Source organism: Pollachius pollachius, assembly GCF_949987615.1.
Source record: "Pollachius pollachius genome assembly, chromosome: 18".
Lineage (NCBI taxonomy): Eukaryota > Metazoa > Chordata > Actinopteri > Gadiformes > Gadidae > Pollachius > Pollachius pollachius.
The window spans coordinates 17680955-17708643 of record NC_136951.1 but is presented as its reverse complement, the minus strand read 5'-3'; the positions used below and the strand labels follow the sequence as shown (position 1 = coordinate 17708643).

The following is a 27689-nucleotide window of genomic DNA, read 5'->3' as shown; positions in this document are numbered from 1 at the left end:
GAAAACTATTCACAGCAAACTGCTGTTGGTGACTGCCGCCTTTGAGAGTTTGGATTTGGCGAGCTGTGGCTTTTTGAGATCATTACGATTGTTGTTATGAACTGCGATCGCATGTGGGATAAGCAAGAAGAACAAGAAGAACGAGGCGTTGGAAACAAACCCAGAACTTTTTAAGTTGTTCGCGCGTATTTCGACTTTCCGCGCTTTCTCTGAGCTCAAAGTTTTCCAAAAGGTCCGAGGAAAACCACGGAGGGATGAGGACAAACCGGGACTGAAGTGCAGAGTTGTCATGGTTGAAAGGTAACGTTATTGTATCCTACAGTAACCCTATAGCAAACTGTCTAATAATAGTAAAAATATACCTCCCATGTGAAACCACATAAGCTATATAAGCCTGCCGGTTCTGTTATACGTTTGTTCTGCCTCAATGTATGTAGAATCGTTTGATGGGAAAATTCTACAGTTTACGTCATTCTTTGACGTCACCTTTGTGTGTGTTTGTGTGTGTGTGTGTGTGTGTGTGTGTACGTGCCTGTCTGTCTGTGTGTGTCTGTGTCTATGCTCGTGTATGTGTGTCTGTGTGTCAGTGTCTGTCTGTATGCATTCGGGTAGTGTGTGCGTGGGTGTGTGGCTACAGGTGACTGTGTGTGTGTGGCTACAGGCATGTGTGTGTGTGTGTGTGTGTGTGTGTGTGTGTGAAGCAGGTCAACGTTAAGTGTGACAGATAACCTGGGCTTAGTGGACATTGTGTACAGTAAGCCGGTCCCGTGCTCATGTGTGGTTTCATGTGGTTTCCTTTCCGCAGTGCCGGAGAAAGGGAGGGATAATAGCGTTATCACCGGTGTGTTTCTGCAACACAACACGACGGTCTCATGTCCAAAGAGACCGGACTTCCTCCAGATGGGTCTTCTGAAGGGCCAGGGCTGGAGCCACATCAAGAAGTGCACTCACGTCTGTCCGGCTGTCACGGTAGGCCTGTGTGAATTTGAGACGGCACTTTACTACAGCCGTCGAATGTCACCGTGATGCCTGCACCTTTATCACAGGCCTGTTTAGCAATGTGAAAAGTATCCATTTGACCGTTTGTAGCTATGCATGCTATTCTGTTGTTGTGAAGAGGATGGATTAGATGAAGGCCTCTATGGGCCTCTTAAGCTTTTGGCAGACGAGATAACTTGACTGTGAAAAAAGTGAATCCTGACCGTTGTGTTAGTGTTATCAAAATGATGACAGTAGCGTCTATAGATCATCACTCTATTCATGAGAACGCCCTTGGCGTCTAAAATTAGCCCGTGCAGCCCTGTATACATTAATAGGCCCTGCATTAGCCACCTCGCCGCTACCATCGCTAATGTTTTCCTTTCTTCCCCAATAAAGTGTGAATAAACGCTTTGGTGACTGTGAAAAGCAAACCACAGCCAATTATAGCTTTTAATTAACTTCCTGCTCGCCCATAAGATTATCACATGTTAAAATGAGCTTGCACCCCTTGTTTTTTTTTCACTTTCCCCCCCACTTTTTTATTTTTTCAAACATGAAATGAAGCGTTAACCCATCCTATTTATGCCAAGCATCATTACGAAACTGTCAAAAAATGGCAAAGTAGGACAAAGTAAGCAATCACAGCCGGCAGTAGATTGCAAATAGATTTTATTTTTTCTTGCTGGTCCTTCAAAGGTCTCTCTCTCTCTCTCTCTCTCTCTCTCTCTCTCCCCCCCATCCTCTCTCTCTAGCCACTCTCTCCCTGTCTTGGGGGGACTGTGTGGTGGGTGGATGTACTGAGATACAGGCCAATTTATTTCTAACCGTGATCACTAAATACCGCGATGCATCAAACTACTAGTATCGCAGCCTCAGAGCTAGTGCTAGAAGTGGTGCCACTGTCCAGCCACAGGGGCATCGATCTCCCCAGTCACATCTCAGGCGGTGGGGCTCCATAGATCACCCACCACCACTAGGCTTGAGTCGCGGCCATCATCTGTCTTACTGGGGGGGCTAACGATCCCGGGCCAAGGCCACCCGCCCCCCCCAAACCCCAACACCCGTTCCACCCCCTCCCCAAAACACATCCATCTCAGCTTACAAATAAAAGGCCTGTGTTGCACACCAACCATTGCTGGAACAAATGCATCAATGCGTCCAACTTCAGTAAACATGGGTGTTGGGTTCTGCTGAATCATTCTTCATGGTTTTGGCTCAGAGGGAGAGAGAGAGAGAGGGAGGGAGAGAGAGATAGAGGAGGCATTGAGGAGGCTCGGGGGAAAGAGAGTGAGAGTGGAGCCTAGTTGACTTTAGTGGGGTAGGGCAGGGGCGTTCGGTGCGGTGCAGTGTGGCCCGAGCCAGTGTTAGCTGCTAGTTTTAGCCGAGCGTTTAGCATGGTGCACCATGTTACCTTTAGCACGGTATAGAAGCCTTCAGGCGGTAGGTAGCGTGAGCAAGCGCCTTGGCAGCCGAGCAGAGGAGGGTGGTGGTGGTGGTGGTGGTGGTGGTGGTGGTGGTGGAGGTGGTGGTGGTGGTGGCTCTTTATTTATTGAACAAAAGCAAGCAGTGTTGTACACCGAGTTAAATTCTTGTGTCAGTCAAATTCTCGTGTCAAGGTGCCAGAAGAACGCATAGGTAAGAAAGAGAGATGAGTGAAGCTGTCTTTGCTTTATTTTGACATGGCTATCAGGCCGGTTTTTTTCTTTTTCTTCCACTTCTTTCTTTTTTCTCTCTCTTTTTTTTTTGGAGGCCTGCATACTTTTTCCAATATAGATGAATGCTGCCTTTATGGTTGTTAAATAAGCTTGGCAGGTAGTGCTGGGAGCAGAGGGAGAGAAAATGAGATCCAGAGCTCTGGCATGGCTTGTACCTGACTGGCCTGCTGGCTGTGTTGTGCAACCAAACGCCAGAAATCGGAGGCCCTGTTTTCCTTGGCGTGTGGATATACGCACCGTGGCCTCTGCTCCCCTAGCCCGCCTTCAACTTTGTCCCTGGTTTAACACCCAACCTGGACCAGGCCCCCACAGTCAAGAGCTGACATCTGCCCCCTTGAAAGAATGCACATACTGCTTTTTATTTGGAACATTGGAGGAGCTAATGGGGTTGGTTTGCAATAAACAACCCGGCTACCCAGGGTTTAAAGTCAGGCTTCTTCATTTCCTTCCCATTATTATCTCTCTCTCTCTCTCTCTCTCTCTCTCTCTCTCTCTCTCTCTCTCTCTCTGTCTCTCTCCCTCCCCCTCTGTCTGTCTGTCTGTCTGTCTGTCTCTCTCTCTCGCTCTCTCTCTCTCTCTCTCTCTCACCTTTAGCCCCTGTTTTCACACCAGATTCCTTGTATTTTTCCAGATGATGGTGAGAGCCAACCATCAGGAAGTACCAAACGGACCAAGAAGACAGAGTCCCCCAGGGGCCCGCCCTCTAAAGGTCGTGTGACGCAGGAAGAGGGGGAGGAGGAGCCTGTGAGAAGTGAGTTTTTTCACAGTCTGGGAGAGCTATGGAGTGGACAGCGGGTTGTCATGGCAATGTCATTTTCAGCAGTTTGCAACAATTACCGTAATGGCCCCGATATCAAGTCCAAAAACAGCTACGACTATCAAGGTGTTGGGTAGCCAAATACTTATTGGGTGGTCCTGTTGTTTCAGGACAGTGTTATGACAGACTTACTGGCCTAACTGCTAAGATTAAGAAAAAGGCAGATTATTTTAGCCGTTGTTAGCAAATTCCTTCCCACTGAAATAATTTATAGCGATAATGGTTCAGCACAGATACAAATATCACAAGGCCTATTTCGCCCTACCAAATTGTTAGCGTCAGTGTGTTCAAAGGGAACGACTAGAGAGGCTGCATTGGAAACCAAACGGCACGGCCTTGACAAGTCGATGGCAACCTGCCGGTCTCCCTCCCTCTCATTCTCTAAAATAACGACCCAGGCTTGGTTTTGGCCCCGCCGCCACTTCCAGCCCTACAGACGTGTGTTGTGGTGGCAATGAGGAAATCCTGTTGCGGTTCTGGCGCTGGCTGTCTCAACACACTGATTGCGGCCGTATTCGTGGTGCCAGGGACCTACGAAAGGGTCCGCTTTTTGCTAATGGTCCGATTTAGCCCCTTCTATGGGGTCCTCTGTCATTTGTTGGTTTGTCCCAAAATTTAAGATAGTTGGATTATTGTTTTGTTTTTAATTCTTTCGTACGTATCATGAGCTAGGGAGTGTAGCCGTGCGATTTTGCAACATACAGTATTGAAACATAAGTCACGTTAGTCACTGGGTCTGTTGTTTCAGTTCTCTGCTGCGATGGTCACTTCCTCTTCCTGCCATCAGTTCATTGGCAGGCATTGTTTGTGTTAAAGGCTGTTTTTGGCATTATGTTCCCTCTGTGTTACAGTCTGTTCAAACCAATATATTTAAGGGGGTTTTATTGGCTGTAGCCCTGCCCACGGAAGTGCCTTTCAGAGCTGCGTGATTAAACTTTGTATCTGCTTCTTTTTTATTTTTCCTCACTGAGTTTTTCCATCTATTAATCTTATTGACGTGCCCCTGACCACTTTCTTTTAGCTTTTTTTTTGGAACATGGAAATAGTAGTTGTTACACCCTAATTCCACCAGACACATTTTCAACCGGCTGGAATAATATATTTATATAATAACAAACACAACCTGTTTTAAACCCTGAATGTTATCCTAAGCAGCAGTCGGTTCATTTTCTGTCGAGGTTGATTCTTATCCCGCCCCTGCGGCTGTTTTCCTTTGTTATTAAATGACGCAAAATAATTCATAATTCAGAACTTGGTCGTAAAACAGTGCTTAGTCAGTATTGCTCTCCTGTTGTTCGGTAGTGTGTACTTAACGCTGTCGTATAGCTGGTTATATGCCTATAGAATACGTAGCCAATAGCAACGTGATGCCCTCCTTCTATGGAGATGTGTGGCTATAATAAAACAACGTGTTTGCTTTTCACACAGCAGCCCTTCTGTTTCCACACTGCTAACTCTCCTAGCAGTCTTTTCCCTCCTTTTTCGTCTTTTTTTTCTTCTTCTGTGGTTAATAACTTGCGGGCGGTTTGTTCACTAGGGGATTTCAGGGGAGTCTTTTCTTTCATCTCTACAGAGAAGCTTTGGGGACAACAGTTTTTCCTTGTAATTGATCACCTCATCCCCCCCCCCATCCCATATTTGACTGGTAAGGGAATTTCAAAAATAGGATGTGATTATTATGGGATGTCCTTCTGAGAGACTTCCTGGAAACACAATGCACTGACTTCAAATAAAGGGGAGCTGACCCCCAGCTTGAATTATCACAACGTTCTGAGTGTTTCACAAAGGTGTTTATTTTCATGCAAATTGATATATAACTTTTGACACATTCCCACTTTTGAATTAGCTTTCTTAGCCCTGGTTGTGTGGTGCAAAGCGGGGCAATATGGCTGTGGATTGCCTCGTTGAGCTCGGCCAATGGGAGCTGCTGACAGGGATAATTGAGAGCTTTCTCCACCGCCCGAGAAAGAAAATCAATAGGAAATCATCTGCGCCCAATGCAGCACATCGCAGCCCCCCGCTCTTTTGTTTTTCACCCCCCCGCCCCCCACCCCCTATTATTTCATTCGGAGGCTTGGGAGAAATATGCTTTCACTATTTCTCCGATGTGTCCTTAGAATAGGCAATCTATGGCAACAGTCTTGCTGTTGTTGTTGCTGTTGTTGTTGTTTTATATCAGCTGTATTAAAGGGGACTAGCTGCAAGGGTTCCAGGGTCGATCCCAAATGCCTGCAGATAACCTGTACACATCTCGGAGCAAAATGCCATGCCCCATATTTCTGCTACTTCAAAATAATAATAATTATATGAATTCTTCGGATAAAAGCTCCCACTAAATGACTAAATAGTAGCATTTAGAAGCTGTGACAAAAGTCGATTGAATTATCAGTATGACCTTCGCTACAATATCTTTATTTGCTGTTTCCATTTGAATTACAGTGCTGTTAGCAGGTGGGTAAATACCGTAGCTCCTGTCCTCTTAACTAAGGCCTTGGCGATTCCATTTTAAATCTCGAAATGTCTGGTGAAACACTCTTTCACTCTCCCCTTCGTTCATTACAGTGAGGTTATTCAATACAAGCGTTAAGGCTAAATGTGGCTCACTTCAACGTATGATCCATGTCAATTAATGGGTGCTTGGGTTTCCACCGGCTATCACAGGGGAGGGAGAGAGGTAGGGAGGGTGGGGGGGGGGGGGGGGGAGATAGAATATTGTGTGGGAGGCAGACATTCCTCAGGAGATATCTCTTCTAGAGGAGGCTCTTCCACCAGAATGAAATCCTTTACCCAGGAAGACCCAACGCTGACCTTTAATGTGCGGAAGCTATGTGATCCAGCTCACTGGTTAACTGTGCACAGGTGTGGGTGATCAGAGCTCATTGGGCTGTACCAAGTGGAGATGACTGGATGGGGGGTCCGGCAGGGACCCTATTTAGATTTGATGGTTCTGAATGTTTGTTGGTCAATTATTGAATGCAAATGCATTATTAAATCAGAATGCACTAAGGAAGTAATAATGGCATCAAAAGCTATGTTGGGGTGAGGAGGAGTATAGTATAATGGCACAGTCCTTTATCAATAAGGGGTGCCTTTATGTATCATCAGGTAGCCTTCATTAGCCTTCTCTATTATACCTTAACTTAAACACATAAAAAAACCTTCCAAAGATCTTCCAGAGAAGATAAAGAGGATGACCTGAAGATTCAGAAAAAAGTCGTGAAATATATTTTAATATTTTATATTTTTTGTAGAAATAAATCTGAACTTGAAAACAAAGAACACATCAATACCGCTCTAAAATGTTCACCCTAACTTTCAACTCTCAGAACAAGTATTGAATCAAAACTTCTGAAACGGCCATCATTTTCCACATCAATATTCCCATGCTCGTCCTATTTCAATATCAGTTACATTTTATGATTTTTTTTCGCCAAGATGGTTGTTATGCAAGATTCATATCTTCATTGTAATCCTAAGACCCCTGTCTCTGTAGAACTAATGTGTCTGAGCCATAGAGCTATTATAAACTAAACTGTAATTTTCAAGTGATTACTTACCAGTGGGTCACGGAATCAAAAACTGTATAAATAGGGTGAAACGGTAGTTCAAAGGTTGATTAAAATGGTCATTGTAATTCTACCTCTGTTGTAATTATTTTCTCATTGTCTTGCAGATAGATTTCATATGGGACATTGCGCGCCTGCTAATTAGCATATTTTACCCAAAGTGCCCAGGCCTTTTCCTTTCTTTCTTTTTTCTTTCTTTTCACAAATTTCAAAATACACAGACAAAATGGTGAGGCTAAATGCGAATATTGATGTTTATACCACATAACTCTCTCTCAGAAGGGCTTTCTCCTCACCAAAATCAACAAATAAGTGTATTTTTAAGAGGAGGCATTTGATATTCAGAACGGTACTAAAAAAACATTGATTCTAGCGCCACTTGTTTCTAGTACCACGCTTCACCAATCCACCAAATATCTATAATCTCTCCGATGCCTCTAAATGTGGTGAATACCGCAGTAATTATAAACTATAATAATAATGAATTATTATAATGGTGTCATACATAAATTATAATACATTACAAAGCAGTTGAATAATAAAATAACCATGTAAAAAAAACATTTAACACAATAACATCCGTTGTATTGCGTTATGGCGTCATTAGCTTCGACGTTAGCATTTGTTCAGTCCTCCTCCCCACCTATCCATAGACACCGGTTACACACATGCTAGGCTAGCTTCTGGCTATACTAAAACAGTGAAGGTGGAGAAAGCGCCTTCGACGGGGGGGCAGCGACGCAAGAGGTGTGGTTGTGGTTGTGGTTGTGGGATTACTCAGCCTCTAACAGGGTTCTCAGCTCCTACATTAAGGTTAAAAGCCTTTTCTATTACGGGGATCTGTGGTGATGTTGGTCCCCCGCCCCCCAACACCTCTCTGGAGCTGCCAACTCCGTGGCCTCTGGGTGTTTGCAGGTTCAGTGACTCCTCGCCGACGCAGGGTCATTCTGTCAGGGGCACCCCCCCGCCCCCTTCTGATCAGCGGACCGGTGACCGGGGTCCAAGGGGAGCAAGGGGAGGGCTGGGCTGGGGGTGGGTGGGTGGGCTGGCTCCCATCCAGCTGCAGTTGACATAGGCCTTCCCCTCGGATAGCAAGGAGCCTCTCTCTCTCCCCCCCACCCACCCACCCACCCCAGCTCTGGAGCCCCTCAAAAATCGATACGGCCGTCTCCACGTTTAAGAAGCCACTCAGAGGCCTCCTTCCAACCCCCCGATAGTTGATCCCCCCCCGCCCCCCATGGCTTAAGACCCCTGATTGGCACCCCCGACGAGACGGGCCGCTGACCCACAGCTGTCCCATTAGCGAGGGGTTAATGCTGAGATTGATACCGAGCAAATAAAGGAACTGAGGGGTCTCTGGGTGTTTTGATAGACTAGTGGTCTATCCACCTCACGCCTCCCCTCTCCTCCTCCACGACCCGCAGGCTGGGTGGGCCCCAGCCGGGGAGGGGGGGGGAGAGCCTGAAAGGCTTCATCTCAGGCCGTGAAGGACTGTCGGGAAACGAGGCTGTGTGTGTGTGTGTGTGTGTGTGTGTGTGTGTGCGTGTGTGTGTGTGTGTGTCCGATTATGTGCACAACGTGAAATTGATTCCTCCTATTTATCTGAGTTGCAGAAGCAGTAGGATCGTGGTTGTTGCTGTTGTTGTTTATTTTTTGCATGCTTTAATTGTGTGTCTGTGTGTGTGTGTGTGTGTGTGTGTGTGTGTGTTTTTGTGCGAGATAGAACTTTTAAATCAAATCTTCCCACTCTTTACCTGCTTGACAGAAGTGGTCAGTTATTTTTGATGCATATTTGATGTCATTTTGTGTGTGTGTGTGTGTTTGTCAAACCATTTATGTGTGCAAACGTGTGTGTGTGTGTGTGTGTGTGTGTGTGTCCACACACAAAATCCTCTTTTTCTCAAGCACCAAGGAGATCTTCCGCGGAAATCGGTGAGTAATCGGTGTAAGTGAAACTGAAAACCCCTCCCCTGACCCTCTCCCCACTCCTCTGGCGTGTTTTGTTCGCCAGAGGAGTGTGAGTGTTTTGTTCTCGGGCTTGTCAGTCAAACCAGGGTTGGAGTACCTCAGAGGTGCCGAGTCTGAAGCATGGAGCATGGCAGCCGCCTCTGGCCCTGCCCTGAGTCAAGTCAGAACTGATCATTCCAGAAAGAGAGTTGCAGCTAACAATGTTAAGATACCAACTGCCACCGCCCTAACTGATAACAAAAATAGCGCATGGAAAACACTCGCTAACACTAGCTAAGGGCCCTGTGCTATGTTTCTTCCCCGGCACTGAGGGATGTGATAAGCCGGCTATATGAGGCGCTTTGATAGGCTTTGTTGTTATGCTACGTTATGCTAGTGTTATGCTACCAAGTCGCGCCTCCGGAATTAGCGACCATGCTAAATTCCACAAAACAGTGGTGAGGCAAAATGGAGGAGGAGGAGGAGGAGGAGGAGGAGGAGGAGGAGGAGGAGGTTCGATTTAGGGTTGGGCCTTGGAAGGAAAGGAAGGTGTGACATAAATACCCCCCCGCCCTCCCCCCTCTCTCTGAATGGGAATCATGTTAGCATGAACACATCTCATTGGTGTTTTTTTAATGATTCGGATAGCAGTCAGACATATTCATCAGTATATTTAAAATTGCTAGGTAATTGACGATTGGCCCACTTTCCCACCTCTCTCTCTCTCTCTCTCTCTCTCTCGCTCTCTCTCTCTCTCTCTCTCTCTCTCTCTCTCTCACACACACACACAAACACACACCTCCCCGTAGCAAGAGCTTGATGACTGAGGGTTTTGGTCGTCAAATCAAGCACTTGTCTTTCAAGTTGCCTTTCTCTAGCCGCCGTAAAATGTAATTAAGCAGAACAAGGTCCGAAGGGGCTTATTTCTCCCTCCCCTCCCCCATTTCTCCCCCACCCTCATCATTCCTCTGCGGTAAAAATTGACAAATTAAAAATAATAGAAAATGGGCGAAATCTATGACGCCTTGCTTTTTTCTCTTTCAGTCCTTGAGATTCACGGGGGGGGGGGTATTGATGAATGGGGGAGGATCTTGTCTGTTATTTGGTGAAGGAAGTAGAGGAGATTGGTCTGATTTGATAATGGGTGTAAAATCTCTCTGCCTAAAAAGTCTTAATTCCTGTTAAGGTAAGAGACCTACAATTTAGCAAACTATTGAATCAAACTATTCATCAATAGCCAACAATAATATTAATACTAATAACTATCAATACATTTTAACATGGACACACACACACACACACAGACAAACACACACACACAAACACACAGACAAACACACACACACACAAACACACAAACATCTGTGCATGTAAATATCTGCACATACAACCAATACATTATTTGAACACTGCCTGCAAAATAGAGCTGGCCCACACACAAACACACACAGAGACAAAAACACACGCACACACACACACGCACACACACACACACACACACACACACACACACACATGCCCCAGGGAATCGGGTGATGATGTAATAGGTCATTTGGGAGCGTTTGAATTGATAAGTGAATGGTTTGGCATGAGAGCTGTCCCAGCAGAAGGGTTTGTTTGTGTGTGTGTTGTGTGTGTGTGTGTGTGTGTGTGTGTGTGTGTGTGTGTGTGTGTGTGCGTGGGGGTGCTGGGTGTGACCGGAGTACGTTGTGTACTAATGTTGCGATGTCGCACACAAACTGCATTGCAGCAATCTTTTAATAGCTCCTCTCGACGAGCGTTCGTCATCATGTAGCCGACTGAAACCATCTTATCTTAAAGGTGGGATGTGATTCCACAATTTTTGTCCTCCCTTTAATAAAAAGCTCCTTTTCTTAATTACCGACCTCCTTCGAAGGACGTCGTCCGTTTAGCTCTGATGTCACGCCGACAGGGCCAGCACGTTACGGCGATAATGACGGCTGTTGTTGTTGAGATAGGACCCTTGAAACGGTTGAACCTCGGGTCGCCCAGGCTTCCCTTCCCTTCCTTCATGCCCCACCCCAGTCCCCCTCCCCAGACGAGGAAGGGAAGGGGGGAGTCCTTGTCTCGGAGTCGGGGAAGGTCAAATGCTAAACAAGCCTTTGATACGCCTTAGGAAAAATTTCAATCAGTTTGCCTTTTGTAATAACATTCATTGTGCTCTTCTACTTCCCCTCTCCCTCTTTTTTGGGGACTTTTCTCTCGTTTTCTCACACTCCCTCCCTCCCTCCCTCACACTCTCTCTGCCTCCCTCCCTCCATCTCTCTCACTGTCTCCCTCTCACTCTCTCTCCCTCACTCTCTCTCCCTCACTCTCTCTCTCTTTGTCTCTCTGACTCTCTCTCTTACGTGTCCATCTTTCTGTCTCATACTCTCTTAGTCTCTTCTCACTCTTCCTCCCTCTCTCCTTCTCTCTTTTCCTCCCTCTTTTTTCTTTTCCCATTCTCTCCCTCCCTCTCCCACTCTTATTCTCTCCCTTTTCCTCCCTCATTTGCCCTCTCTCTCTCTCTCTCCCTCTCTCTCTCTCTCTCTCTCTCTCTCTCTCTCTCTCTCTCTCTCTCTCTCTCTCTCTCTCTCTCTCTCTCTCTCTCTCTGCAGTGTAATTCCCCTGGTTTTGCGTCTATAAATATGGACAGGGAAAAGTATAATTTCTAATGAGAAAATATATCCCTTTGGATTGCGAGGTGGGGGGGGGGGTGATCCAGCAGTCTGTTTGTTAGGAGGGGACATGGTACCCGGGGCTGTTTGGGAGGATGAGGGGGTATGTGTTGGGGGGGGGGGGGGGGGGGGGAGGGGGGGGAGAGAGAGAGGGGGGAGAGATGATGGAAGCCAGGCTAGGTCATTGCACATTTTTCCAAATTAGCATTTCAATCAGGCAGGTACACGGGCAGCCGAGCGGGAAAATATACACGTTTCTAATGTGGGCCACAAAAGATAAACAAAAAAAAATGTGACCATGTTAACCGAATTAGCATTTCAGAGCTTACCTGAGGAGTGGCTGTCCATCCATCCCTCTTTGTGTGTGTGTGTGTGTGTGTGTGTGTGTGTGTGTGTGTGTGTGTGCGCGTGCTTGTGTGTGTTTGTATGGTCACGCTTTGCTGTCTGAGACTCGACGCGGCGAAAGATTGCATTCCTTTTTTCTTTTCTTGTTGTTGTGTGAGCGGTGGGCACAAGTGTGCGCTGTTAACCCCCAAACCCGCGGCGTGGTGTAACGGCGTCGATTAGGAGGTGAGCGCAAGATCTGAATTGAGAGCGCGGCTCGGGTTTTTATTTGCTTGACATGATGTGAAATTTCAATAACTATAGTGCGATTCCCTTCTGATGGGCATTCTAATAGGCCCTCGGTAAACAGCCTCGCTCCCTCTCTGTCTATCTCTCTCTCCCCCCTCTCCCCGCCCCTCCCCTCACTATCTCAGGGTATTAATATTAAAAAGCCTTAGAAACACAAAGCAGGCCGCTCGCTCCGTCCGTTTCCCTGGCGATAGTCTCAACGTGACGGTCGGTGTGGCGGCTGATGTGCAAATGAGTCTCTCTCTCTCGCGCGCGCCCGGGTTTGACCTCTGGAGTTCAGTTTTCTTCTTGCGTTCCTCCCGCCTATTTTAGAATTCTTGTTTATAATATGTATGATGGGGCTCAGCTTCTGCCGCCCGCGTCAAAGGCAAGGCATGCATATTCCTCTACGCCCCCCCCCACACACACACACACACACACACACACACACACACACACACACACACACACACACACACACACCACATAGTCTGCGTTCATATATGTGTGCGTTTGCATGTGTGTGTTACTATGCAACTGACCGTGTGCGTGTGTTTTTGCGTATGTGTGTGAGTGTGTACGTGTGCGCGACCGCGCGTGTGCGCATGTATAAACCTGTGTGTTGACGTGTCTACACAGAGCCCACCTACCTACCTGTGTGTGTGTCCTGTGTGCGTGTCATCTTTTATTTATATATATAATTCATAAGCCTCCGTCGTCGTGTGTGTCTGTGTGTCTTTGGGGTGCAATTTCCAGTTCCCTCCTGCAGGACCTATTTCTTTTTTTTTTCTTTCTCCCCGTGACAGAAAATGGAGGTGTTTATATACTCGGGGTTCCTTCATATTTTTTTTTTTATTTTTTTTTTACATACCGACCATCCCCCCTTCTCGCCCCCCCCCCCCCCTCCAACCCGTTCGCCGTCTCCCTCAGCCTCCCTCCAGACGCTCTTCCCCGCGTCCCGTCTCCGTGGCGACCGGCGGGCGGGCGGGCGGGCGGGCGCCGTCGTCTCCGTCGTCGCCGGGCTCCCGGCCCCGGTGTGGCAGGGCCCCGCTCAACGCTCGGTGACAAATGGCAATTATATTTGTGTGTTCTTCGTGAATCCATCAAACACTGGCCTTTTAAAAAATGCTCCCCAGGTACCGGGGGGCTGTCAGCTCGCCAGCCGATGGCGCCGGCACCAAATTGGGATTCAGCGTTAGACGCCGCCGCGCGGAAGCGGCTCTCCCTCGTCCCCCAAACCCCCTCCCCGCCACCCGGCTTCCCCCTTGTGTGTGTGTGATGTGTGTGACAGTGTGTGTAGTGTAAGGGGGGGAAGGCATAGCATGTTTTATTCAAGTACAAATGTACACCCCTCAACAGTTGTTGATGTGCTGGAAATAGGGCGTTTACAATTTGAAGTGTGTGTGTGTGTGTGTTTGTGCGTGCAAATGTGACTCCAGTGTGTGCATGCGTTGTAGGCCGACGTGTGCGTGCGTGTGTGTGTGTGTGTGTGTGTGTGTTTCCCTTTGCAATGTGTCAACTGTCAGGCTACATGCTTATCCCGGTACCGGTTCCTTGCAGGTCGGTGGTAAACCACAGGCCTCTCCATCGAATTCACTTGATGATTTATTCAGACTCGTTGGAAGTTGTTTTGTATGAATTTTTGATGCGTGATGTGTTCTCAATCAGATCAGTGCAGACATTGTACATTTATAGTGTTTACAGCCGAGATGCTCTGTTGGTGAAGCAGACGTTTCCAAGTGTTTGGCTGCGGGACAGCCTTAGTGAAAGGTATTTTATGCATGGGTTAATATATCATGATTATTATTATGTCCAACTTTTTCTCATACGTATTGGTATTTATATTACAGTGTATTGCCTTTTTCTGTGTATTCTTTTTTTTTAACTACCAAATAACCGCACAATGTAAATCGGGAAACATTTGTTGTTCTTGAATACATTGATGCAACACATTTGATCTGAGTAGCCTACATAAAGTTCACACATCAAACCAGATTACGTGTCAAATGTCAAAGGTCAGGAATGGATAGTCTAGTGATGAGGGTTTTTTAACTCTCTAGTACTGGTTTCAAACCCTCACATCCTCAGTCTTATCAACTCATGGCCTTCTGCCCTGACCCCTACCTGCTCTCTAATCACATGGATCTTGAAATGCATCCAAACATCTGCTAAATGACTAAATAGTACTTAAAGGAGCTGTAGGTAAACATTACGAGGATCTCTAACCCTGATTGGCTCAGGCAATCCATACTTCACACAGGAAAAAAACATAAAAAAGAAGTGTGCAGGGAAGGTAGTGATTTTCTTTTTCTTCCAACTCTCAAAGTTTAGCTACAGCAACTTAAATAGCAAAGCAGTGCTATTAATAGTGAAGTTCAGTGCCCTGCCTAAACCCCCTCTTTACTTTCACCGCTCACCAAACTAAACTCGAACAAGGCGGGCCTTCCCGTCTTTTCTCTCCTCCATCTGATCCATTCCATTATGTCTCCATTCGTCTCGGCGTGACCGGGCGAGTCTGTCTCTGCCATCTCTGACAGTATCATCATTACCGTGATCAATGATTATGAATATTACCCTCCCTCCGTCCATTTATCTCCGTCACAGACGCTCGTTGGGATAAAAATAAAAAAAAGTTAGCGTCTCGCGGTCGGTGTCCTGGAACAACGCCGGTTGCGGTACAGCCGGGCAAACTGCGGCACGGAGGAAATACACTTTGCCGTTTACTTTGGTACTTTCCGAGTAGCGGTTTTCCTAATAACTATTTATCCCTTGGTAAATTGGAAGCTTGACTTTACTTGAAAGCGAAAGGTAATTGAATGCAACCCCTGGAATTGAGCGTATGCACGAGTTTTTGTGTGCGTGCGCGTGTGCGTGTCTGTGACTAATGTTAATGTTTCTATTTTAGGCTGCTTCAGTACAGTGGTCGGACGTCAGTTATAACTGTAGGATATATTTGTATGTTTGCATGTCTGACTTTTTTGAGGTTTCTCTGTTCATTTTTTTTCTTTCTATCTCGCGAACCGTCCCCAAAAAGAGAAAATAACGGACTGTCTGGTGTAGCCGTAAATAGCTAAAGGCTATCATTTATCCAGAGTGGCAACTGTAAATAAATCTGCAACCGAATAACACAAACACGACGAAACAAGCTATCCTTGGCAGTCGGCAGTGCACTGGTTCTTCTTGTTAGCGAGCCATAAGGTCCTCTTTCACACACCACTATGTCACCAGGCCGTTCTCAGAGGGCTTTGTCTTCAGAAGGAAGGGGAAAGATCCATCAACCTGGCCCTTACATAACCATATAATGAATTCTCTCTCACAGGGGCCCCATTGTTTAATTCAAATTGCATTCAATCCTGATTCCTCCCCCCCTAAAGTCTATATTTGTATACTGGAACTGCAATTGCAGCCCCCCACCCCTACCTCCCCTCCTTTTTCGAATAAGGAGAAGTGAACAAACGCGCTGTCTGTTTTTAATTGTATTGTTTGACATCCACGCTCTCGCCCCTGCCCTCTCCCACTGCGATGTGTTGTTCAAAAAAATGAAATGGAGGATAAAGCTCACCATGGGCCCTTGCTTCTTTGTTAACTGTAATAACACTTGGCGGTAAATTGACAGAAACAGATCGAGAGACATCGAGGGAAAGGCAATTTGTTTCTATTTCAGTGTTTTTTTCACACCCATTCTCCTCCTGTTTTTTTTTGTGTGTGAATTTAATAAGCCAATGCAGATGCTTATGTTACTTACTGGTGCAGGTGGTCTGAGTCAGAAAATAGTGATTGGATAGAAAACAGATATATATCCGTGTTCATTATAGGTCGGCTAACTTAGACTAACTAGGGACTTGAGGAAATGAATAATTCACAAAGAAGTCAACACGTAGCCATCCACCAACCCTCTCTTTCCCAGACTTGCGCGCGCACACGCACGCACACACACACACACACACACACACACACACACACACACACACACACACACACACACACACACACACACACACACACACACACACACACACACACACACACACACATATATAAGGACGCATATAAGGAAGGTAATCCCAGTAGGGCTGAATGTGCAGGTATTATTTCCCCAACCTTCGTCTCGGCTTGCTTTCCCAAATCAGGATGTCATCGCCCTGACTTCCTGTGTGGCTGCCAACGTGTACCCTATCCCCCCCGCGCTTACCCCCCCACCTTTTTTACTGCAACGGTGTCTATTTGAGGCTATCGACAACTCTGAGAGGCGAGGATGTCGTTACCTTAATGCCGACGCGTGTTTTGTATATGCACAGTCAAAGGGACCCTCTCTTTCGCTCTCTCTCCCTCTCTAACTCGCATTTTTCTTCACACACACTTGTACACTCACCTGGGTACCGCTCCCATCAATTGGTTTCCACGGCGACGGCGGCGGTGCCTCCCTGTGATGTTGCCTCGAGAAAAAAAAAAACGCTACTCCATTTTCCGTTTTTTGTTTGAAACAACTTGCCGCCTAATTGATATGATGATGTAAGAAATGCTGTGGTGAGATTCATGGTTCACGGTTTAAAGGATCTTTTGTGACTTTTTTTTGCCCTGACTGCTGTGTATTGCTTTTGGTCTTGCTCTGTGCGGAAAGAAATCTAACATCTAAACTGGCATCTACAGTGAATTTAGTGCATACGCAGGTCATTGCAAATCCCTCACATTTGATGGTATTCATTAATGGTCGTGTAAACCCATATTCTTGGCTTCTGTATGCTAACACCGAGGCTCAGGTACCAGTTGTTCCAGAGAAGACTCAGCCAAAGTAAAACTCACTGACGTTGCGATGTACTCAATTTCTTGCATTCTATGTTTCTCCATTAAAAAGACCTTGTGTGGTCCGTGTTAGTCCAAGCTGATACATATTTCACAGTTCCACACGCCTGTCTATGACATGATGGCACGGCGGCCTACAGACCATAACGTAAACACCTAACCTTTCCCGCTTCATGTGTTCCAGCTCAGCCCCAGCGGAGTCCCTCAGAGCCGGGCCAGGGAGACGCCTCCCGCAGCCACAACGGCCTCCGCGACAACACGGTCAGCACCCCTACGCGAAGCCCCAGCGACCAGCACGCCCGGCCCGGCACCGACGACGCCAACGCCCCCGCCGAACACACCACGGTCCCGCCCGTGTGCACTTGCGGCGCGAACCTCGCTCCGAACGGCGAGGACGGCGGCCAAACTCCCGGCGTGAGGCCAACGTCGGAGCATCCGCACAGACAGCCGTCGATGCCCGTGTCCAAGAAGATGACGCGCAAGCTGAGGTCCAGCCTGTCAGTGAACAGCGATAGCAGCAGCTCGCAGAAACCGCCTCTACCCGAGGGTGAGTGAGCTATAGCAGTGCTTCCAAACCTTTTTTTTTTTTTTTTACTATGAATGCATTTAGGAGGAGTTCACAGGCTATCTCATTGTTTTTATTTCGCCTGATCAGTAAAATGAACACGATGTGCGCTAGCCTTTCATACAAGATTAAATGTTATGAGTAAAAGGGTGGTTCATCAGGTAGAGCGGGTACCATTAAGGCCTATCCTTACTGCAGCGACCGGGGTTCGATTCCTGCCCGTGGTCCTTTGCTGCATGTCTTCCCCTCTCTCTCTCACTTACCTTCCTGTCTTACTCTACGTTAAAAAGGATCAAACTTTCCAAAAAAAATAAATAATCGTCGACCCAAATGAAATGACCGGGATGACAGGACGCAGTGGCTCCACCCCCATTGACCCCATCACATATCACAGGCATAAGGTTTCTCTTCTCTTGCGCAGAGAAACGAGGGCCTCTCCGTAACACGAGTGCAAAAAAACCGATCAATGCTGAATGAACTTCAATTCTGTCACCTTTCTCAACGGCGTCAAGAATTGAGACAGCAGAGACCAGAGAGGTTTCCTTTTTTTTTCCACGGTATCACACGTCCTGTCGCCCCAGGAGTGAGAGCACATCCCACTCCTGGGGCTTTTATTTTTTAGCCAACAACAATTCCCCCCCCCCTCCTCGTCCACCATTCCCACCTTTTGTCCCCATGCAGAGGAGCTACCACTCGGTCAGGGTTTGAGGCCTAGGTGGGTCCGGTAATGAATGCTCGCGTCGGGGGTGAGTCTTATTACCTCAGGGTGGATAGGTGTGACCCTCTAACAAGGCACTGGGGCACAGGGGGCCTATTAAGTGTCATAGCCCGGCCCCAATGGGCCCCTCACAGTCCCTCTCACACCTCCTGGACCCTGGTCGGCTCCGTCGGCAATGTGGACAAAGGCCGACTCTCGGTCCTCATTATAATGCTTTTCAGGAATGTGTGTGTGTGATCTGATGCTACCTTATAGGTGTTTATGAGGACCGTATACGCTATACTTTACCTACTTATACAGCTAATCCGAGGCCCTTAACGCTTCAAAGGTTGGCAGGTGGCAGAGATTTTATGTGGTGGTAGGGGGTTGTTCGAGGGGGGATAAAAGACACAGGATTAGCTCGAATACATCTAGAAATAACCGCAAAAGGAAAAGCGTTGACATCATTTTTTTTCAATGCTTATTCGAGATCATCCGTGTATTGGGTTTGTTAGCTAACAAGGTGAGGCAGGCAGGTGGATAGATATGTAGGAATAAAGTGAGGTTGCGTCGGAATCACCAAGCAAATACCCCGCGCAACAAAAACCTAAACTCTACGTCTTAATTGGAGAAGAGAAGAGAGGGATTGATTTGAAGAAGAAAAAAAATAGACAAAGACAGAAGCTCGATAAATCCGTCTCATTATGGCTTTTAGTGTTGCTTATTTGCAAATGCCTGCTCTCTGAATCAATATGTTCGCTCTCAAGTATTTATTTCCCCCCGGAAAACAGGCAAGCTGTTGTGTTTGAATGTTTACACGGATTAGCATAATCTGTTTGCCTGTGAAATTAGCCCCCTAAACAGCAACAACCCCCCCTCCTTCTCCCCTTCCTTCGCGGAACACAATGAGAAAAAAAATTAAAGGCGGTAGCTAGCTAGCGAGCGAGCTAAACGGGCACGCTAGCTCTGGGGAGTGTGCGCGATTTCTTGGCACGCAACGCTGTTGGCACCGCTGCCAATGTGCGCTCACAGTGAATCGTCTGAGTGGGGTCGTTTACGCCGCTTGCTTTTGTTTAGACGTGGGTTTGGGGGCTGGCTTTGTGACCGGCCCTTTTGTCATTCACTTTGTTGGGTTTATTTTTCTTGGCTGCTGTGTAATCAATTAAGGCCCCTGAGCCCTCCTTGAGCCTCGTTTAGAGACTATTAGGGGTCCAAGGGCCGCGGGCACCGTACCAAGGCTTTCTTCTTTAAACAGGCTTCTCTCACACACACACACACTTGTGGGAGCATGTGAAAGTGCGTGTGTTTGTTTGTTTGTGTGCTAGTGTGTGTGCGCGTGTGTGTGTGTGTGTGTGTTAGCGAGGGCGGCTGTCTGTTAGCGTTAGCCTCTCAGTCACTCATGCATTATGAAGGAGGGCTCCTGTGCAAAGCACACGCGTGTTGGATCTCCACTCTGTAGCCCCTTATCCTCCTTCTGTTCCTCCTCCTCATCTGTGTGTGTGAGTGTGTGTGTGTATGTCTGTGTGTCTGTATGTGTGTGTGTTTGTGTGTGTGTGCGTATTCCCTTTGGCCTCTGAGCTCTTTCTCTCTGCCCTGCTCCCTCTGTGTAGTTTTTCTTTTGTCTTTGTTGTTTTTCTTTCATTTTTCGTTATCTAGGAGTTTTTTGTTTGGTGTTTTTTCTTTTTCTTTTTAAGGAAACAGCTTGCCGCTCCGAGGCCCATCGCGCTTGTTGTGTGTCACGCCACTACATATTTTCTCTCTCTCTCTCTCTCTCTCTCCTCTTTCTCCCTCTCTTTCTGCCTGTATGTTGTGTTTTCTTTCTTTCTTCCCTATTTTCCCCCGAGGTGGTTGCTACTGCCCACAGAATCCGGGGCCGCGTCTGGGCCCAAGCAACCGATCCATGTCGATGTGCGGTGTTTTCTGCTCTGTGTTTTTCCGTGCGTCTGACTGCCTGTCCGTCTGGGTTGTCAAAATCGTTCGCCCCCTTCTTCTCCCCTCACCAGATACATTCACACCGCTCCGAGATAATAACAAATAACGATGCTGATAAACGCCTCTCTAAAACGTGACGCTTGTCCAAACCAAAGCACGAGACTTTAACACATCTAGAACCTACCGGGTGTTGCTCGGAATATTAAATCGGAGAATGTCACAACATATGAGGCCTTCATGTACAATTTTTCCCGTTACCCTTATTTATCATTATTATGTTCATCTTCTAACCCTCCCCCATCGAGATGTACCAGGCGCCCACAATGCCCTCTGTCGCCATTAGCCCCTGAACTTAGCATCACAACCAGTCGCTCGTCCTTGGCTCGACCAAAGGGGAAAGAAAATCAGACTAATCGCTGCTGCTAAATTATACATCCAAGTGAATAGCTGAGACGTTCAAGTACCCTGCTTAAAGCCCGCAGAATGCTGTTTTGTGTTGTATTCGTAGTCCGGTCTTGGCGTTGTGATCTCAGGCATCACTGTGCGTACCCTCGGGGTCCTTCAAAGTGCGCCGCTCTGAACTTTTTGAGCGGGTGTTTTGTCCGCGGTTGTGATGAAGGAGCCTGATGAATATTTTTCTCTCTGCTCGCTGGCGCCAGGGTGTCTATTTAACTAGGGTAATTCAAGAGCGGTACGCGCCGCGCAAACACAACTGCACATACATGCATAGACGCACACACACACACACCAACCCTCATTTTAGTGTTTAATGTTCTGCATTCTTGTATCCAACTCAACACATGGAAAGAGGTAACTTCTGACCCGTCCCTCACAGTTCCTGTCCCGGTTTTTTGTTAGGGGGGATTCCAACCTGAGGGTGGATGTATAGGATGTGTGTGTGATCCGGACATGTGTTTGTTTGTTTGTTTGTGTGCGTGCGTGCGTGTGTGTGTGTGTGTGTAAAAACAGTTTGTGGTGCTATATAGAGTTCCTGTGTGTGTGAGCTTGACATATGTCGGCTTCACACACAAACAAACACACATGCAGACGTACTCGTACACACACGCACGGCAGACAGCCAGTGCTTCTGGTCAGCCAGGGCTCCTCCGTTGCGTTTAGAAGAAATCGAATCAAATGGAAAAGAAAGAGGAAGAAAATCCCAACCCGTCTTTGATTAATCAAACATGAGCGGCCAGCCGACCTGCCAGGGGTCTTCCTCGCCTCGTCTTCCTCGCCTTTACATTCACCACCACCCTCCCCCCCCCCCTCTTTCATGCCAATCAGCAACGGCCCCTGTCCGCGGACCCCTAAGACGTATAGATGAAAGCCATGCAAATGCGCCCCCTGTTTGCAAGTCTCTAGTTTTATTTTATTTATTTATTTTGGTGCTCTCTTTCTCCATCCATCTGTCTGTCCGTCGGTCCACCCGTCCGCGGCGTTCAAAAGGCAGCGTACCGGAGAGCCTAAGGTGAACATGGGGATGTGGGTTCTCTCTGCAGTTTAGTGATTCAGATCGGGGTGCAGGAGCCGCAGTCGAGGCAGTGCTGAGGAGGAGTTATTGGGGAGGATTTATCTCCCTGTAGACTCGGAGACGTGAACTTTACCTGTCAGCACTTTTCGGTGCGTTCCACTGCTTTTCTTCTTTTTTCTTTTGCTCACTGATGAACCTCTGTGCGTGCTTTTCGCTACTGGTTCTGTGACTGATGTCTGCAGACTTTAACAGAGAAATATTTTGCTGTTTTTGTAAGTTTGTACTAACGCGTATTTCTCTCATCTGCATCTTCACACTTATTGCAAATGGCAACACACTCTATGTTCATCAATGATAGGACATGATATAGATGTATTTTGTGAAATATTCACAGACAAAAAACACAAAACAGAAAGTTAGTGCTGTAGTCAACTTATAGTCGACTGAAATTCATCACTAATGCCTTACATATTTTGAAAATATGCTTTTATACTTTTACTTACTTTACATTTAACATACTTTTTTGTCGTCTTTTTTCTAACCAAATGCTGCCAGACCGTCGATTTCTTTAGTATCACTTAGTTTGGAGTAAATGTTCAGTCAGTAGACTAGCAGTTATCCTTAAGTTGGGCAAGTTCAAAGTTGGAAAAACAAGTAATTTTAACCTCCTGTCTTAAAAGTCTTATAATCTATAAAACCATATGATTATTAAAACCGAAACTATGTAGCCTTCGATATTATTTTTATTCATAATTAATGTTATTTCTAGCAGGGTTAGGGTAACTCAAAATAAACTTCTGTCTGCATATGTCCCTCCCGGCCCCGAAAATACTGGATTGTTCCGCATGAACGTTCCACCAGCGATTGTGCATATCGACCAACCACTCGACCAACTGACCAGGTCTACTGAAAGTACTCCGAAAGTTTTGCCGTTACACTGCCTTTCAACTGATATTGTTTTGAAATTATTATTTGCTACCATTGGGCTAAAAAAATACATCTTCTGTAATTTACTTCTTTTTCACAGAAGAGTTGCTACCCAAGAGAATCTCTCTCTATCCCTCTAGGGCTTGGTTGACCTTATTCGAGCAGACTTTCACGTTATGCATAAAAAAAACAGATATTGATTAAAAAAAGCCAAATAAGAAAAAGAGCAAAAATAAAAAAGGAAGCACAATCACTCTCAATGCGTAAAAAAAATCAGCATTTTTCATTTGTCAAACTTGATTTCCTTCTTTCTTTTTCACGTTATTAATTTAATTTATTTACACCCACTGAGATTTGAATAATTAATCGACCGATTGGTAATTTTCAGGGGAACACTCTTCAAGTGTGCGAGACAGTCTCCACCTTACCTCCGTCTACCACATGGGAGGTTGTGGGGGTGGTGGTGGAGGAGGTTAAATGTTAATCAGAGATCAGTGAGCATTGCAGGCATTAGCGCGCTAATTTGCCAGGGAGCGATAGTTTTTTCTGACTTTTTCTAATCATCCTTGCGTGATCAAGCCGCTCTAGTTTGCATGACAATGCCACAATTATTGAACAGGTCCGCTAATCAGAAACGGTGGGAGAGAAATTTGTTTCATTGAATTTGCCTTGATTCCCTTTTGACCACCACCCCGACCCCTCCCCCTACAGACACACACACACTGACATATTTTTCCTCAGCATACGAGTACTCAGTTACACACAAGCACACACATATGCAAACTTTATTTTTTACTTTCGCTTTCACTTTCACACTATTCCCCGATATATCAATGCAAACTAATTTTCCTTACGAAATACGTTGCAATACAAACTCTATTTACTTTCCTTCAGTTTTTTGCAATCATGTATTGACAAAAAGGAGACTAAACATTTCCCATAGCATTCTTGTCGATCACGCGTAATATTTAATATTTGGATTCCCTTTACATGGATTTGGACTTTTAATGCTTTTGCGTGTGTGTGTATATGTGTGTCTTTCTATGTATGTGCATGCCCGCACTTCTGTAGGTATTCACTGGTGTGCTTGACATAATCATTATCGTTGCCAATCTTGTTCCTGTGGTTTAATCAAGGTCTAGCCCAAGGTCTCTGCAATAAAAGTGACAACGCGTCGTAACGAACAGAAAAATCCCCTGGTCGGATTGCCTTTTTCTGACTGAAACACCAAGGTTTATAGTCTAGTCGTGAGGTTTTTAATGGCGCAGAAAGGGAGGATTATCCAAGTGCTACACTTCATAATCGTGGTTTATAGCCCCGATACCTGATGGTGGCCTGTACTCCCCTCCTTGTTGCTTTTTTCTTTTCTACTCATTTTTTATTTCAATAGTTTAACGCATAAAAATGTTTTCTTATAGTTTTCTTTTTACCTTTATTTCAGATTCCGATCTCATCTATTCTTATAAACAGCAATGTTTCACCTTATTTTGCCTTAGATGTACCAGTAACTCCTTCACCCCTTTCATTATAATTCTAGATCTGATACTTAGATCTAGATAGTTCTTGATAGTTCTAGATCTGTTGTTTCAATGCAGCTCCCGGTCTGTGTGTTGCACTTTTAATTCAATTAAATTGTATTTGTTTAGCCCTTAAGTACCATTACAGTCTCAAAGTGCTTAAAAGGCCAAATACGTATGACACCCCCCTGACTCAAGCCCCCAAAAGGGCACTTTCTATCCATCCAACGCAGCCTGAGTATGTGTCTAATTTTCTCTCCCTTCTCCGGCCGGCTCCTCCACACTCCGCTTCACCTCATTTTGCCTCAGCTTTACTTGTAAATCTTCCTCCCCTTTCATTATAGTTCCTGATCCGATAGATAGTCCTAGATAGCTCTAGATCTGTTTTGCATTGCATTTCCAGATCTTTGTGTGACCTTTGTGGCTTTGTCCCCTCTTCGCCTCCCCGCAGACTGCTGCGTGCACTGCATCCTGGCCTGCCTCTTCTGTGAGTTCCTGGCACTGTGCAACATGGTGGCAACGCAGGCGTCGTGCGGCGTGTGCACGGCCGAGGCCTGCTGCTGTTGCTGCGGCGACGAGGTGGGCGACGACTGCAACTGCCCCTGCGACATGGACTGCGGCATCATGGATGCGTGCTGCGAGTCCTCGGACTGCCTGGAGATCTGCATGGAGTGCTGCGGCATCTGCTTCCCCACATAGGAAGCACTGGGGGCACGGAGGGGAGGAAGTGGACGAGGAGGAGGAGGAGGAGGGGTCGACTTCCTGTCGTCCTCTGACCCGTCCCTCACACTTCCTGTCACGGTTTTAAGTTTGGGGGGATTCCAACCTGAGGGTGGATGAATAGGGTGTGTGTGTGTATGTTTCTGATCCGGACATGTCTTTGTGTGTGTGTGTGTGTGTGTGTGTGTGTGTGTGTGTCTGTGTGTGTGTGTGTGTGTGTGTAAACTGTTTGTGGTGCTATGAGTGTATCAAGCTATGTGTGTGTGTTGCTATATAGAGATCCTGTGTGTGTGAGTTTGTGTTGTTGGAGTCGTAGTTTGTGTGTGTGCGCGTGTGTGTGTGTGTGTGCAAGTGTGTGTCTGTGCAAGTGTGTGTATGAGTGTGTGTGTGTGTGTCTAATCCTGCCTGACACCCTCTTCCCCACAGCAGTCTAAACAGGGGCCAATAAAGATTCAACTCTCATTGACGCAAACCAAAGTGTATAAAAAAATACAATGTTTTTTATATGTCTGTGTATGTCACGTAACATTGTGGAGGCTGTTCATCTGTAGCTGTTGATATGCTTTTTGAATCATTATCATAGGTGATAATTTGATGAGTGTGAGGTATTTACAGTTGTGTTCCATTTCTGCAACTGATTTACTCCTTCGGTTTCCAATAACTCAACTACTGTAGCTTGTTAGAATTGCGTACATGAGTACGCAATTCTCAAAAAAAAAAACAACTCTATAGAACTGGATCGGTGTGAAACAGGAAAAACCAAAATATCAAAACTCTACGTGTTTCTTTTTATTTACATGGAACATATGCATCATGAGTTTCCACGTTTTAGATTGTGCTTTTAGACCAAAAATGTAGTTATTTTTATATATTTCATAGGTTCTTGAATTCTAATTTCGTATATTTTGACTGGCTGCAAACTGCACAGAATGGCTGTCGACTTTTTTACACTTCGGAAGTATTAGAAATACCAAATGATGTATCATACCAAAGACTCCTCATCTCTATCTAAATCATTTTATTATGTTTGAATTGGAATTGGAGTCTTGCCTTGACTGGATTTACTGGTGTTAGAATTGGGTAGTATTGGATTTACTGGAACTATCGTAAAAATACATTCCATCATATTTAACGGGTTTGACTAGTTCTCTAAAGAGTATAAGACGTTTGGGGATAAAATGTAATTGGCAATTCCCTATTTTTAACCTTTTAAAATGACAAGGGTTTGTCAGGTACACATTGCACAGTGTAACCCTATGGTATATTTTTCACAAACAATGCACAGTGGCTGTTGTTAATACTTGACATGTTTTAAACTGCACTCAAATGGCCTCCCTGCGGAATTAAAAAAACAAAAATCTCCCGGCAGTGGGTTGTCACATAAGCAGCTTTCAGGTTTCAAAGCCTGTTGATTAACAATACAAATCACAAAACTGTCAGGATGCCAAAAAACGGTGTTAAGTTGAATCAGGGTAAAAGTGACAAGTACAACTTTTATTGTTTTTCTTACATTTCATTACGAGGAGAACCCTATTCTGTGTGTATCTCCAAATGTTATTTTTTTGTATGTTGTGAATTGCCGTGAGGCTCCGTCACCGCCTGAGTCGGTGGGGGGGGGATGATGCACTCGACTTTGATGTCGTTTAAGTGATGCTACTTAATTCTGGCCCCTCATTAGCCGTCGCCTCGTGAATGGCAACGAGAAAAGAAAAAGAAAAACACTAAAAAAATTGTCCCTTCTTTCTAAGCCATCAAAGATATTATGCTGTCAAGTCCACGTCTGTTGTTGTATTGTTCAGAGGCATCTCTGTGCTAGATAATAAGTAAGAAAAAAATCCTCTTCATTAATGTTTCTTTTTAGTCGTTCTTTTCGTGGTTTATATTTAGATAATGTGAAGGATTTATTTGTCACCGAGTATAAGTAGACATCCATGTAACTCATTCACTTCCCATACTGTATTGTTTTACTGGGTTCTATAGATCCTGTCCGCTGTACCTGATCCAACCTCTCTCTCTTGTCTCTTGATTGGTCCGCCGTCGTCCAACATCCTGTAACTGGACTTCAAATTAGTTGTTATCTGCATTCTTGTGTCAGAAATAAAGCAATACTGAAAAAACAACATGTGTCTTACCGGGAATTATTTACTCTTTAGTCGTTTAGCAGATTGACCTACAATCATTAACCCTCATATCCATATGGTTTTCTAATCCAAGGCGCCTACTGGTATACTGCAGGCATTTGTGATCAAACCCACTAATTCAATTCAATAGTGTTTGTTTAGCCCTTAATCACCATGACAGTCCCAAAGGGACATGACAGTCCCAAAATTTTTATGACGCTCCCCAGTACCTTTCTGTTTGGACACCCATAGCCACAACACAACATTCCCATCCCTCCCACAATAGGAGTCCAGTCATTCTGGCACCAGAATATGACATCGCCCCCCCCCCCCCCCCCCCCCCCCCCTCCTTTAGCATCAGGCCATTGATTAGCGAAGGTGTCCACGTACAGCGGACCTAGCGTAGCGTAGCCATGCTAACACGTGGTAACATGGCCGCCGACGGCGCTGCGTTCAGACGGGAGCAGAGACACCGCCCGACCCCCCGACAGCGGCCTGACCTTCAGCAGACACCGTCACACCCCCCACCCGCCCACTGGCTCTCCCCCGTTCACCCCCTCAATTAACCTCCACTGAGAACCCCCTGCTGGCAGCGCAGAGAAGACCAGACCCCCCACTTAC

General features: G+C 46.0%; 1 protein-coding gene across 1 annotated transcript; it reads left to right on the top strand.

Annotated features, from left to right (window-relative positions):
* Window positions 1-27024, top strand: mdfic (MyoD family inhibitor domain containing). Its single transcript, XM_079756193.1, has 5 exons — window positions 1-300; window positions 806-969; window positions 3328-3447; window positions 17304-17666; window positions 24680-27024. Exons 2-5 carry the CDS (start codon window positions 873-875, stop codon window positions 24925-24927), a joined length of 828 nt encoding a protein of 275 aa, XP_079612319.1. The 5' UTR covers window positions 1-300; window positions 806-872; the 3' UTR covers window positions 24928-27024.
* Window positions 27025-27689: the final 665 nt, after the last annotated feature.

What these genes read in the sequence shown, in the direction of transcription:
- mdfic (XM_079756193.1), top strand. Translation starts at nt 873, where the DNA reads ATGTCCAAAGAGACCGGACTTCCTCCAGATGGGTCTTCTGAAGGGCCA. An exon ending in GGAGGAGGAGCCTGTGAGAA is followed by an intron (nt 3,448 to 17,303) that starts GTGAGTTTTTTC and finishes CATGTGTTCCAG; the next exon opens with CTCAGCCCCAGCGGAGTCCC. An exon ending in GAAACCGCCTCTACCCGAGG is followed by an intron (nt 17,667 to 24,679) that starts GTGAGTGAGCTA and finishes GCCTCCCCGCAG; the next exon opens with ACTGCTGCGTGCACTGCATC.